Source organism: Natrix helvetica (genome assembly GCF_964273705.1).
Source record: "Natrix helvetica genome assembly, chromosome: 1".
In the NCBI taxonomy this organism is placed as follows: domain Eukaryota; kingdom Metazoa; phylum Chordata; class Lepidosauria; order Squamata; family Natricidae; genus Natrix; species Natrix helvetica.
Window position 1 is genome coordinate 9,236,557 of NC_138548.1, and position 14,643 is coordinate 9,251,199.

Sequence of the window (14,643 nt, forward strand, 5' to 3'; positions counted from 1 at the left end):
CTTCAGAATGTTGTTTGCTTAAAAACAAAACAAAACGGATGGACACATAGTTATGGGAAAAGGCGTGTTCACAGCTCTTGGGCCTGCCTGCCAAACAGAACCTCCATGCCAGAGGCAGTCTACCTCTATGTAGCTGAGAAAAGGAGGAAGTCCTCTTTTGAGATCTAGCTGCTTGCACACATCCCCAAAGTGAGCTTGGTTGGATATCCGGACAGAAAAGATTGAACGGGGGATGGGGTGGAGTTTGGAATGGAAAAAAAAAGAAGCAGCCAAAAAGCAGAGAAATTTGGGAAAGGGTGAGCGGAGCCAGAAGGAAGCAGGAAGAAGGTGCAGCGTGCACTTAAAAAGCAGTGGAACATGGGGAAGGGAGTCGGGTTTCTGTCCCTTGGGCCATCCGTCTCTCTAATGAACCTGTGCAAAGTCTCTTATGCTGTGTGGCGTGGTGGATAGATATATACGTACAGAGATCACATCGGTTGCATACTGTGGACTCCTGCAGCGCAGTGCAGAAGTGGCGCGCGGCGGGGCCCCGATGGGCCCTAATCCCCCATCTTCTCAGATTCAGGAGCCGGCGCTCCCCGAAACATCGGCCGGTCTGCGGGAAAGTCCCCCCCAGAGTTTAGCGCCCGTTCCTCGAGGCAGTGTTAGAAGTCTGATGTCGGTTTTTCCGAGCGCGCTGAGTTTTGCGGTTAGCCCTCCATTTTGGTCAGGAATATTTGGCTACGGAGAAAAAACGGAGCCTGGTTTTTTTTTTTTTAAAAAAAAAAACTTTTTGTGTTTTTTTTGTGCTGCCGCAAAGGCACTTTCTTCCCGTCTGTGAAACTTTCGGAAAACGACAATCCTTCGGGCATCCTTCTCCAGTTTGTTTCTTTCCTTTCGATGGAGAAACAAGCGATGCCACCATTAACCGTGTCCCGGCTCCTGGTACGACGCCAGGGTTGGTGGGGAAAAATGTCGGGGAGACTTTTCCCCTTCCGTTCTGAAGAAGCTGCAGAAATCCCCCTTTTTCATTCCCTATTTCTTTTGCTCCCCTCCCCATCCCTCCCCCCAAGAACAGGCCAGCCTCAAGGTTGTGCAAAGGCTGGGCATTGAAAAACCCTTAGTCCCGTTTCCATCGGTCCTCAGCTGGCAGCTGAAGATTTAAAAACAAAAAAATTAAAAGTTTGGTCCCGGTGTTTTCTTTTTTCCTCGTTTCCCAAGGTTTAAAAAAAATAGAGCGCCTGTAATATATATTTATATATGCTATATATGTATAGATATACTCTTTCTATTCCTATGTACATTTCTTTTAAATTAATAGGCTGGCATTTCAAAAACTGCTCCGGTTGGTCCAGCTAAAGGTTTCGATTGGTCCAGAGGCTTCGGTTCCCGACGGAGAGAAGCTCTTTTGCAATGTGGCATGAGACCCTGTTTTCACACCCCCTGCGGGTTGGTTGACATCTATCCCCCCCCCCCATCCCAGTAGATGCTGGCCGTGGTGTTTTGTTTTTTTCTTCACCCTCCCTCTCTCCCTCCCTCCCCACCCAGCCCTCCCCATCCCACCCCGTTGTTGGCACAAAGAAGAAGAGAAGCAACTTTTGGAAGTTCTTCTTGCAATCAAAACAGAGGAAGGGGCTCAAGGCCGGATTCCTGGAAAAAGAAGAAGAGGAAAGAAGGCTTAAGGGCGAGAAGTTCAACGCCATCATCACTCAAGGCAACTTTTTCATAGGAACCGTAGACGCCGAGGGCTGGAAGGGACCTTGGAGGCAGGGGTGGGATTGAAAAATGTTAGCAAGGGGTTCTCTGCCCAGTTGCTGAGTGGGCATGGCATGGTGGGCGTGTCCTGCTTAGCCTCCTGCACAACGGCAGTGGGGGGAGGACGCTTTCGCCCTCCCAAGGTTCTGGAGGATTCCCTTGAGACTCCGGGAGGGCAAAAACGGATTCCCTTGGGCTCCGGAGGCCAGAAACGGGCCCTTTTCTGAACTTCTGGGAGGCCCATTTTTCGCCTTCCCAGAACCTCCACGGGGGCCTTGCACTTACCTGGCATGATGAATGGGCTGCATGGAGACTCCTGGGAGGGGCGGGATGAGGTGGGCGAGGCCAGCCAGTCCTTGCAACTACCAGTTCAGCGAACCGGATGTAAAATTAACATCTGTTTCGCCCGAACCGGTGTGAACTGGCTGAATCCCACCCCTGCTTGGAGGTCTTCTAATCCAGTGTTTTTCAACCTTAGCGACTTTAAGTCCTGTAGACTTCAACTCCCAGAATCCCCCAGCCAGCATAGCTGGCTGGGGAATTCTGGGAGTTGAAGTCCACAGGACTTAAAAGTCGCCAAGGTTGAAAAACACTGTTCTAATCCATCTCCCTGCTCGAGCATCCCGGATAAATGTCTGTCCAATCTCTTCTTTTAAAATATCCAGGAATGGAGCACCCATGATTTCTTGAGGCAAACTGTTCCGCTGGTTAATTGTTCTCATGGTTAGGAAGTTCCTCCTTAGTTCTAGGTTGGATCTCTCTTTGATTAGTTTCCATCGCTTCCTTCTTGGACAATTAAGCAGTGGAATGACTTGCCTCCAGAGGTTGTGGGTACTCCAACACTGCAGGTGTTCAAGACAACCCTGGAGAGCCATTTGCTGCCTGAGCAGGGGGTTGGACTAGAAGACCTCCAAGGTCCCTTCCAACTGTTATTCTGTTGGGTGAGAGAGAGAGAAGGAAGGAAAGAAAGAGAAGGGAGGGAGAGAGGGAGGGAAGGAAGCAGGCAGGGAGGGGTGACAGATGGAAGGAAGGAACGAATGAGAAAAGGAGAAGAGGAAGGGAGGGAGAGAAGGAGGTAAGGATGGAAGGAAGGAATGACGGAGGGAAGGGAGGGAGGGAGGGAGGGAGGAAGGAAGGAAGGAATGACGGAGGGAAGGGAGGGAGGAAGGAAGGAAGGAAGGAATGACGGAGGGAAGGGAGGGAGGGAGGAAGGAAGGAAGGAAGGAATGACGGAGGGAAGGGAGGGAGGGAGGGAGGAAGGAAGGAATGACGGAGGGAAGGGAGGGAGGGAGGAAGGAAGGAAGGAATGACGGAGGGAAGGGAGGGAGGGAGGAAGGAAGGAAGGAATGACGGAGGGAAGGGAGGGAGGAAGGAAGGAAGGAAGGAATGACGGAGGGAAGGGAGGGAGGGAGGGAGGAAGGAAGGAATGACGGAGGGAAGGGAGGGAGGGAGGGAGGAAGGAAGGAAGGAATGACGGAGGGAAGGGAGGGAGGGAGGAAGGAAGGAAGGAAGGAAGGAGTGACGGAGGGAAGGGAGGGAGGGAGGAAGGAAGGAAGGAAGGAATGACGGAGGGAAGGGAGGGAGGGAGGAAGGAAGGAAGGAATGATGGAGGGAAGGGAGGGAGGGAGGAAGGAAGGAAGGAAGGAATGACGGAGGGAAGGGAGGGAGGGAGGAATGACGGAGGGAAGGGAGGGAGGGAGGGAAGGAAGGAAGGAAGGAAGGAAGGAAGGAAGGAAGGAAGGAAGGAAGGAAGATAGGTGGAGAATGGAACTGAAAACCTTGTATGAAATTCCCTGGTTAGAAGCAGCTACTCCATGAAAAGAAAGCAGCAGCTTTCATCATCAGAAAACAGACAATTAAAGGAAAGCCAGGATGGGGATGTGTGAAATCACAACACAAACAAAGAAAAGGAAGACAAAAATAGGCTCCATTAACGCGGTTGAGTTTCTTGAGAAGCTCAAGACACACTTTGTCATCTTCAATCAAGAACCACAAACCCATCGACGGTTTTAGCCACGCTGATGTTCCATTTTGTACAACGTTTCAGTTTCTTTTATTCTCATGTCTGAGAAGTAAAAGAAAATATATTCTTAAAGAAGGGGATAACGATTAGGGGGAGGACATTTAAATGTTAGAATGGTATATATAAATCAGTGTTTGTCAACCTTGGTGACTTTAAGATATGTAGACTTCAACTCCCAGAATTCCCCAGCCAGCATGGTTGGCTGGGTGAATTCTGGGAGTTGAAGTCCACATATCTTACATTTGCCAAGATTGGGAAAGTGGTATAGATTATTATTATAAAATAGCTAAAAATATGAAGAAAATCTGGTTATTGTTTTTCAACTGCGGCCACTTTAAGATATATGGACTTTAACTTCCGGTGTGGCTGCCTGGGGAATTCTGGGAATAGAAGTCTACATATTTCAAAGTAGCCAAGTTTGAAAAAAAATAACTATTGGATCTAACTGCTGGTTATGCATAACTTAAGAAGCCAACTGTGATCTGTGTAAAAGAAAAGATTTTTAATGGATTCTGGGAGTCGAAATCCATGCTTGTCAGCTGGGGAATTCTGGGATTGAAATCCATGCAGGCTGGCTAGGGGATTCTGGGAGTCGAAAAGCATCCATGCTGGCTAAGGGATTCTGAGAGTTGAAGTCCACAAATGTTGCCTGGGGAATTCTGGGATTGAAATCCATGCAGGCTGGCTAGGGGATTCTGGGAGTCGCAAACCATGCATGCTGGTTAAGGGATTCTGGGAGTTGAAGTCCACAAATGTTGCCTGGGGAATTCTGGGATTGAAATCCATGCAAGCTGGCTAGGGGATTCTGGGAGTTGAAGCCCACAAATGTTTCCTGGGGAATTCTGGGATTGAAATCCATGCAGGCTGGCTAGGGGATTCCGGGAGTCGAAAACCATGCATGCTGGCTAAGGGATTCTGGGAGTTGAAGTCCACAAATGTTGCCTGGGGAATTCTGGGAGCTGAAGTCCATATATCATAAAGTTGGCAAGATTGAACAACACCAAGTTAGAAGTAGGAAAATAATTTCTGGCCAATTTGTCAAGCCATTCAAGCCCCTTGCTTTACCTGAGAGGCCATCGGTTTCCTTGCCTCTCCCCCAGCCCCCCCCCCCAATCACCTGTCAGTAGGGCTGACCGGCATCCTTTGGCCGTTTCAACTGGACCTTTAGCCTTTTCATCCCGATCTGGAATCCGTTCATGGCCTGGATGGCGGTTTGGGCACTGGAGGGATTATCGAAACTCACGAAGCCTTGAGGAAGGAAGGAAAGGATCCATTTAGCGACACCCCATCTGTCTCCGGGTGTTTGCAAGTCAAGCTAGTCCTCAAGTTACGACCATAAGGGAGCCGGTTGAAACTCGCGCCGGTGGTAAAACAGGTCAGTCCCACGACCGACTCGATTTTGCAACCTCTTTTGTGCTACAGGTAGTTCTCAACTTAGGACAGGGGTGTCCAAACTTGGCAACTTTAAGACTTGTGGACTTCAACTCCCAGAATTCCCCAGCCAGCAGAGCTGGCTGGGGAATTCTGGGAGTTGAAGTCCACAAATCTTAAAGTTGCCAAGTTTGGACACCCCTGACTTAGGACAACAATTGAAGCCAAAATTTTCCATGGCTAAGCAGCAAGTCAATGGTTAAGTGACCTTTTTATGACCTTTCTTGTCACAGTGGCTGTGATTCGCTGCAGTTGTTAAGTTAATAACACGGTTGTTAAGTCGATCCGGCTTCCCCGTTGACTTTGCTTGTCTCAAAAGGGGACACTGCGACCGTCATAAATAGGAACCAGTTGCCAAGGTCCTTGAATTTTGATTAGGTGCCCATGGGGATGCTGCAATGGTTGTAAGGGTGAAAAACGGTCACAAGTCACTTCTTTCAATGCCGTTGTAACGTCAGTCACCAAACAAATGGTTGTAAGTCGAGGACTACCTGTGTTCATGAAGTGAACAGTGCAATTGTTAAGCAAACCACTGCTTTGTTATGGGTGCGGCTTTGCCCCAAGCAGGAAAGTAAATGACCTCAAAATATTTAGAACACCAGTCTGTCTTTTTAATGATATGCACAAATTGTGATTTTTTAAAGGGAGACAACATTACTTGAAGGTTATTTCCCTCACTTTCTCACATGGAAGATCCATCCTTCCTTCCTTCTTTCCTTCTTTCCTTCTCTTCTCTTCCCCACTTCAATACAATACAATACAATAGTAGAGTTGGAAGGGACCTTGGAGGTCTTCTAGTCCAACCCCCTGCCTAGGCAGGAAACCCTATACCGTTTCAGACAAATAGCTATCCAACATCTTCTTAAAGACTTCCAGTGTTGGGGCATTCACAACTTCTGGAGGCAACTTCTGTTCCCCCTCCTCCTTCTGCCTTCTCCTCCTTCTCCCCCACCCTTACTCCTCCTATCCCTACCCTCTTCCTTCTTTCCATCCTTCCTCTTCCCCTCTTCCCCATCCTCCTTCTTAGTTCTCCTCCCCACATCCTTCCTTCTCCTATCCCTACCCTTTCCCTCCCTCCTGCCCTCCCTCCTCATTTCCTTTGTTCCACCCTGCCTCCCATCTCCCTCCTTCCCTCCCTTCTTTCCTTCCCTCCCTCCCTCTCTGCTCACCCACCGAAACATTTGCTCTGGTTTGTGGCCCGATCCATAAACACTTTGGAGGAAATGATATTCCCAAAAGGAAGAAACATTTGCATCAGTTCATTGTCCCCAAACTCTTGAGGCAGGTGGTAGATGAAGAGATTACAGCCTTCTGGACCTGTAATTGGAAAAGACAGCATGGAGTATTGGTTGGAACCAAGTGAGTTTTGTATGAAGAGGAAAAGATGGCATCAAGATATAGTTTAAGCCACTGTTTCTCAACTTCAACAACTTTAAGATGGGTGGATTTCAACTCCACCCATCTTAAAGTTGCTAAGGTTGAAATCCACCTGTTAGGGATGTAACCCTAGGCTTGGTTTGGCAAGGTATATAAGCTATGATTACTTTACTGTTGCTTTAAATGCTTAAGAGGTGTAATTGGCGTGTTACCTCAAGCAGCTATAAGAGGGAGCCAGAATGGCTGTTAGTTCTCTCTCTGTTTTGTTAGATGCTGATCGTGGATACTGTTGATACTGCTCGTGAGTTACTGAGTCTTGCTACTGTTAGCTACTTTGTGTGTTAAACTGAGAATATTGATAACTGAATTACTGAATTGTGTATGACTTGGGCTGTTAACCGGACTCTGAATACCTCTATATTTCTACATAGTAAACTACTATATTTTTATACTATTCAGTGTCTCTGTATGCTGGTTTGTGCGTGTTATTCCATATCACTCTCATTACGCTTCTCTGCACACTCGCTCTTCTAACGGGGAGCTTAATTACTTAATACCACCCATCTTAAAGTTGCTAAGGTTGAGAAATACTGGTTTAATGGGCAAGATCTATGCCCATGGTGGACAATTTCAACAACAACAACAACAACAACAAAAGAAATCACAAAAAAATCTGCCTTTTAAAATCATACCTTGCAGATAGACCTGTTGAAAATCAGTGGGTAAAATAATGGAAGTATGTGAATATTTTTAATTTAAAGAAATTGGGGGATTAAAGGAGTCCTTAGTGCTCTCTGAGCTTGACGGCTTTCTTGCAGACATTTCATTACCCGGTTAGGTAACATCATCAGTGCTGTCTGCAGAGGTGGTATTCAGCCGGTATGGACTGTTTCGCCCAAACCGGTTGCGGAAATCGTGGGTCCTATTTAGGCACATTTTTGAGGCGGGATGCAAGCGCGGAAGGTGCACGCGCAAGCAGAGCACATGTACGGAGCGGGCGGGCAGGCAGGCAGGCGGTGAACCATTGGTAACAAAATGTGAAACCTGTCTGTCTGTCTGTCTACCTGATGAATTGTGGGAGTTGAAGTCCTCAAGTTCTTAAAGTTGCCAAGGTTGGGAGTTACTGGTTTAATAGGAAGGATCTGGTGGAGAATTTCAACTAAAGAAAAGGGAATTATCCCACTTTTTTAAACCAGACAGACCTGTTAAAATTTGATGGATAAATAATTGTGTGGGGATATTTTTAATTTAAAGAAAAGCCCCCTTCAAAACCCTCCCTAAAATCTAAGTTCTGTCAACTGCACTTCTACCTGGGTCTTTTCTAACTCCTAGCTACCCATATGATCAAAATTTTGAAAAGGTAAGAGGGAAATATTTTGAGGTACAGATCGAAATATTAGCCAGACCTACAAGGGGAACATTTTGGTGTAACTTTCAGCCGTCAGTCCTAGTTTTAACTTGGGTACCGTGTTTCCCCGAAAATAAGACAGGGTCTTATTTTCTTTTGACCCCCGAAATAAGCACTAGAATAGAATAGACTAGAACAGAATAGAACAGAATTATAGAATAGAATAGGATGGGATGGGATGGGATGGGATGGGATAGGATAGGATAGAACGGAATTACAGAATAGAATAGAATAGAATAGAATAGAACATAATTACAGAATAGAATAGAATGGAATGGAATAGAATAGAATAGAATAGAACAGAACAGAATTACAAAATAGAATAGAATTACAGAATAGAACAGAATAAAATAGGATAGGTTAGAACAGAATCACAGAATAGAATAGAATGGAATGGAATGGAATAGAATAGAATAGAACAGAACAGAATTACAAAATAGAATAGAATTACAGAACAGAACAGAACAGAATAGAATAGGATAGGATAGGTTAGAACAGAATCACAGAATAGAATAGAATGGAATGGAATGGAATAGAATAGAATAGAACAGAACAGAACAGAATTACAAAATAGAATAGAATTACAGAATAGAACAGAACAGAACAGAATAGGATAGGATAGGTTAGAACAGAATCACAGAATAGAATGGAATGGAATAGAATAGAATAGAATAGAACAGAACAGAATTACAAAATAGAATAGAATTACAGAATAGAACAGAACAGAATAGAATAGGATAGGTTAGAACAGAATCACAGAATAGAATGGAATGGACTAGAATAGAACAGAACAGAATAGAACAAAATTACAAAATAGAATAGAATTACAGAATAGAACAGAATAGAATAGCATAGGATAAAATAGAATAGGATAGGATAGGATGGGATAGGATAGGATAGAATAACAGAGTTGGAAGGGACCAACTCTCATAGTGGGTTACGGCCCGGCAGTTAGGGACCCCTGTGTGCCTAGAAGATATTGACATGACAGCTGTAAGATCATATTTCAGGAATTAGCTTTTTAATTAGTCATTCTGGAACTTATAGCATTCCACCAGTTGGGAAGGCTGCATTTACTTAGACCAAGTGTTCCCAACCGTGTGTGTGTGTGTGTGTGTGTGTGTGTGTGTGTGTGTGTGTGTGTGTATTCCAGAGGGGTGTGAAAACATGGGTTTAGAAGTTCCAAAATTATAGTGTATACGCATAAAGGTAACGGTAAACGTTCCCCTCGCAAAACCATGCTACTCGTTCCCGACTCTAGGGGGTGGTGTTCATCTCCATTTCAAAGCCGAAGAGCTAGCGCTGTCCGAAGACGTCTCCATGGCTGGCATGACTCAACGCCGAAGGCTCACGGAACGCTGTTCCCTTCCCACCAAAGGTGGTTCCTATTTTTCTACTTGCATTTTTTAATGTGCTTTCGAACGGCTGGGTTGGAAGATGCTGGGACAGGTAACGGGAGCTCCCTCCCTAACGCAGCGCTAAGGATTCGAACCGCCGAACTGTCAAGAGCCACTGAGCAACCGTGTCCCTTAAAGGGCAGGGCATGACCTCCCAGATACAATGGGGGTCAGGCAACAGTAATTAGAATACCAAAAAGGGCACACTCAAGCAAAGTACACTTCCTAAGCAACAGGTATCTCAATCACAAAGCCCCAAGGAATGTGTAAAAGCTCGCCTATCTCAACCCTCTTTTTGTCAGCTACCCCAGAAACACGCTGCTGTCACTCGTTTCCGGCTACCAAACACACAGAGACTTCCTTTCCTGCAGCCTGCCTCCATTTTATTTTCAGTTCCGGCTTGGAACTGGATCTGATTTTTCTTCCAACATAAGGGACTTCAGTAGGAGGGTGCGTTGGCCTAGAGGTGGAGCTTTCGCCTCCCAATCAGGAGGCTGTGAGTTCGATCCTAGGTAGTGACAGGTATTTCTCTCTCTGGGCACCATGAAAATATATCTGCTGAACAAAACTCCGCACAGGCGACAGGAAGGGCATCCGGCCAGTAAACACGCTGCTAGCTCCATTCAGTTGCCCAGACCCCGCCCCGCAAGGGATTATGGGCTCATTAAACGGCAATGATGATAAGGGACTTCAGTCCAGGACGTTTTGTGGGCCCTAGGTTCTCTACAAGCATCAAAGACGCAGGCTGCCTGCTCCTCTTTCGCCAACACATCCCTGCAGGAGGAGACCTACCTACCTTCTCGCTGTTGCTGCTGAATTATAGGAAGAGGCTGAGGGATGGCCTGTGCAACAGGGGTGATGGCAGGATAGACAGCTGCAAAGGATGGAAGGAAGGAGGCGGAGGTGAACATTTCAGTATCATCCATTTTCGTGAAGATCGTCTCAGATTTTTCAAGCATCTTCGTGAGAATCTCCCTTTGCGTGGAGAAAATCTATCTCGATCAGGGATGTCAAACTCAAGATCTAGCCCAAGGGGCCGCTCTGGAAACAGCAAAGGACTGGCCCGCGATGCCTCTGCCAGCGAAAATGGGGCTCGGGAGGGCTGAGCGTGGCCCCTCCCAAGCTCATTTTTGCTGGTGGTGAGCTGTCTTCTCAAACAAAGCAAGATCATGGCACACATTTGAAAGTAAACCTGGAAGACTGTAATTGTGGGGGGTGGGGTCTCTGTCTGGCAAGAACCAAGACTGCTTATCCACAGGAAATATGCAATTGTAAAGCTTGTAGCAATTATGGGTAGTTAGAAAGTTGATAAAAGTAACAAGAGTTAGACAACTTGCAGAGCTCAGCTAAAAGTTAGGGATGGCCAGCTGCAAATGAAATGTGTATTAGATAACTCCTGGGGCATTCATTAGCCAAAGCTTAGGAATAAGGACAGCTAGAGACCAAGAGAACAAATTGTAGGATTATTACTAAAATGTTTATCAGGTGATATTTCTTGTTATCTCGCCTTGTCCTGCCTTCTCCTTTAGTGAAAATCTATAAAGCTTACTTAATCCTTGGTTCTTGGTTCTTGGCATTTAGGCCAGGAGCCCTTCTCCTTGGGGTACCCCAATAAAAAGCCATCAAAACCTGCACCTCGTGTCTGGCGTCCTTTGCCACCAGGCTGAGACCTGAATTGGGAACAACAGAGGGTTAAAGGAGGCCGTTGCAGCCAAAAATGGAGCTTTTCCGCTGGCAGACTGGTCGGGCAAGGCCCCCCAACACAAGTGACGTCGAGCTGGCCACGCCCACCACCCCAAGTCAAACGCAGCTCTGATGCAGCCCTCAGTGGAATCGAGTTTGACACCCCTGATCTAGTTAGGAGTTGAAAAACGACTCCTACAGGTAATCCTCCTTAATTAAGGCCGTAATTGGGACCAGAATTTCCTGCTGCTTTGGGAGGCAGTCATTATGGGAGTCCTGCCCAATTTTGTGACCTTTTTTTGCCATGGTTGTTAAGGGAATCATGCGGTTCTTAGGCTGCTGGGGAATTCTAGGAGTTGAAGTCTACCCATCTCACACTTGTTGAGGTTATGAAACCCTGCCCTTAAACCATCTGAATTGATTGTTACAACAAGTAGTATACTAATGCCACTCATATAAAATCGATAAAAAGTTCATTCTAATCTAAGCATCCCTAATATATCATCTATCTGAATACCTATTTACCTATCTACCTATCTACTATCTCTCTCTCTCCCTCCCTCCCTGTATTATCTTTCTATCTTTCACTTTCTAACTCTATCTTTCTATCATATCTATCTATATCTATCTATCTATCTATCTATCTATCTATCTATCTATCTATCATCTATCTATCACCTTTCTCTTTCTTTCTTGTTCTCTTTCTATCTCTCATCTTTCATCTCTTTCTATCATCTATCTATCTATCTATCTATCTATCTATCTATCTATCATTCTATCTTTCTATCATTCTATCATTCTATCATCTATCTATCCATCCATCCATCCATCCATCCATCCATCCATCCATCCATCCATCCATCCATCCATCCATCCATCTCTCCCTGCCTGCCAGATGATTGGTAATTGGCTCAAAGTTACTCAGCCAGATTTTTGTGCCTAAGGTGGGACTAGAAGTGATAGACCCCTGGTGATTGGCCTAAAGTCACCCGGCCAGCTTTCACGCCTAAGGTAGGACTAGAACTCACCATCTCCTGATTTCCAGGCTGCTGCCTTCACCACTAGATCAAACTGCCTCTCAATCTATCGTCCCAAACTCCCTTTTATCCCTCTTCCCTCCAACCCCGCCCCACTCCCCAAAAAAGATCTTACAGCCAGAGGAAATCATCCAAATGGGATTACTTTAGCCAACTTACCTGCATATTGTTGGACACCTGTGAAAGTCGGATGCAAGGATTCTGCCACAGATGAGTTTTGGGCTAAAAGAAGAAAGATTTGGTTTGCGTTTCTTTTCAAGGATTAGGGAAATGGACAAAAACAGCAGGAATAAGAAAATGGAGGGGGAAAACCCGCAAACCGACAGGTTTGAAATTCCAACGCTTGTTATGTTGCTTTATAAAAAGATTTGGTCAAAATGTTTACAGATTAAAAATAATATTAACAAAACCAAGATGGAAAACAGAAGGCCAGGCCTTGCCCCGCCCCTCACTGTAATGTCCACTACTGCTCAAGGAAGCTGCTACAGGCAGTCCTCCAGTTATGTCCACAATTGGGTCCAAACTTTCTGTTGTCCAGCGAGATAGTCGTTAAGTGAGTTTTGCCCTATTTAATGACCTTTCTTATCACAATTTTAAAGTTAGTAACATACCATATTTTTTGGAGTATAAGACGCTCCGAAGTATAGGACACACCTAGCTTTTGGGGAGGAAAAAATGGGGAGAAATCTGCCTCTGCCTCCCAGCCATTTGCCTCCTTGCAACAAACAGCAAACAGTACAGACAATATACGCTGCTTGTGGTGTTACATTTCAGACTATACTTGTACAGATGCTGTTAAAATGGTTGTGCTTTCTGGAAGTTTAGTTATTTCTCTGCTATTTAAAAGAAGATACAATAGCACTGGGTCTCTTCAGATCAAGAATTTATTTTAAAAAGCTGCTTCATTTTGTTCAGCTGTCTAGGACAATAATAAAACAGTCTTTAAAAAGTTTGAACATTCTATAGGCATTTATAGTTATTGACTTACCTCCTTGCAGCAAATAGCCTGATTACCGTGTTTCCCCGAAAATAAGACACCCCCCCGAAATAAGCACATGGCCTTATTTTCAGGGAGGTCTTGCTGCTGCTGGGTTGCAATATTTTCAGGGAGGGTTTATTTTCAGGGGAGGGCTTATTTTAGCGCATACGCTCAAAAGTCCGATTGGGCTTATTATCCGGGGAAGTCTTATTTTCGGGGAAACAGGTTAGCACAAGAAAAAAAAAATCTGCCTCTGCCTCCCAGCAATTTGCCTCCTGGAGCAAACAGCAACTTTCACTTTCAATTTCAGCATGGGCCTCCCGATCATCAGCTGTTTCAGGCTGCAGGAATTGCTAGCCCATTGCAGCCTCCGCAAGCCCCATTTTCCCTGCTTGCTGCAAGGAGGTAAATTGCTGGGAGGCGGAGGCCAAAGTGTGGGGGACCGTGGGTGGGTGGGGCTACATTCAGTATATAAGCCGCACCCAAATTTTCACCCTCTTTTGGGGGGAAGGTGCGTCCTATACTCCGAAAAATAGGGTAATCCTTAAGTGAATCTGGCTTCCCAATTGACTTTGCTTGTCAGAAGTTCGAAAAAGGGGATCGCACTACCCTGGGATGTTGCAACCATCATAAAAACGAGTCAGTTGCTAAGCGTCCAAATTTTAATCACATGACCATAGGGAGGCTGCAATGGTCGTAAGTGTGAAACACGATCATAAGTTACTTTTTTCAGAGCCGTTGTAACTTTGAACAGTCACTAAACAAAATGTTGTACGTCGAGGACTACCTGTACAGAATATCCTCCTCCTATTTCCTTTTCATCACAACAACCCTTTGAGGTAGTTTATGCTAAAAATAAGTGCTGTTTCAAAGCCCCTGTGTGGGCTGGACGGGGGGACTAGAACCCAGGTCTCTCCTCTCCTAGCCCAACCCCTTCCCTACCACATCTGATTGGGTCTGGGGGAGGGGGACTGTCCCAAATGAGCCAATGACTTTCTGAGGCTGAGGAGGGATTAGAACCCAGCTCTCCCCACACCTAGTTCAGCTCTTCCTTTACTATGCCTCATTGGCTCTTGGGCTGAGAGGGAGGGGCTGACCCCAAATCAGCCAATGAGTTTCTGAGACTGAGGAAGGATTAGAACCCAGCTCCTCCCTTACTACACCTGATTGGCTCTTGGATTAAGATGGGTGGGCCTGCCCCAAATCAGCCAATCAGCTTCTGAGGCTGAAGGGAGATTAGAACTCAGGTCCCACGCACCAGTCTCAGCTCAGCCCCTTCCCCATTTCACCTGTCAAGAAGCAAACATTGTCGCTTTTTGGGGGTTGTTGTTGTTTTCTCCTTTGCAAATATATTTAGGACCGTAAAATCGAAAATGCTCCTCACCCCCTGACTGTCTGCAGCAGGGACCAGGATAGGCATAGCACAAAGTTGTACGCAAAAGACGCAAGCCAACTGGCCATCCTCCAGGGCCCTTCTATGACATATCGACTTCAACTCCCAGAATTCCTGGGCCAGCATTCAGCATTCGGGCTCAGGAATTCTGGGAGTTGAAGTCCACAGGTGGTAGAAGGGC

At 45.9% G+C, this 14,643-nt stretch overlaps 1 protein-coding gene across 1 annotated transcript in view; it reads right to left on the reverse strand.

Moving 5' to 3' along the window:
- Positions 1–1,614: 1,614 nt before the first annotated feature.
- Positions 1,615–14,643, reverse strand: part of CELF5 (CUGBP Elav-like family member 5) — a gene marked incomplete at its 5' end in the record, with an annotated part of 86,723 nt that continues 73,694 nt past the window's right edge. Inside the window, 5 exons of the mRNA XM_081959524.1 lie at positions 1,615–1,629; positions 4,875–5,005; positions 6,362–6,505; positions 10,167–10,244; positions 12,250–12,312. Coding sequence (XP_081815650.1) covers positions 4,878–5,005; positions 6,362–6,505; positions 10,167–10,244; positions 12,250–12,312 — 413 coding nt within the window. The 3' untranslated portion in view covers positions 1,615–1,629; positions 4,875–4,877. The remainder of the gene's footprint in view (positions 1,630–4,874; positions 5,006–6,361; positions 6,506–10,166; positions 10,245–12,249; positions 12,313–14,643) is intronic.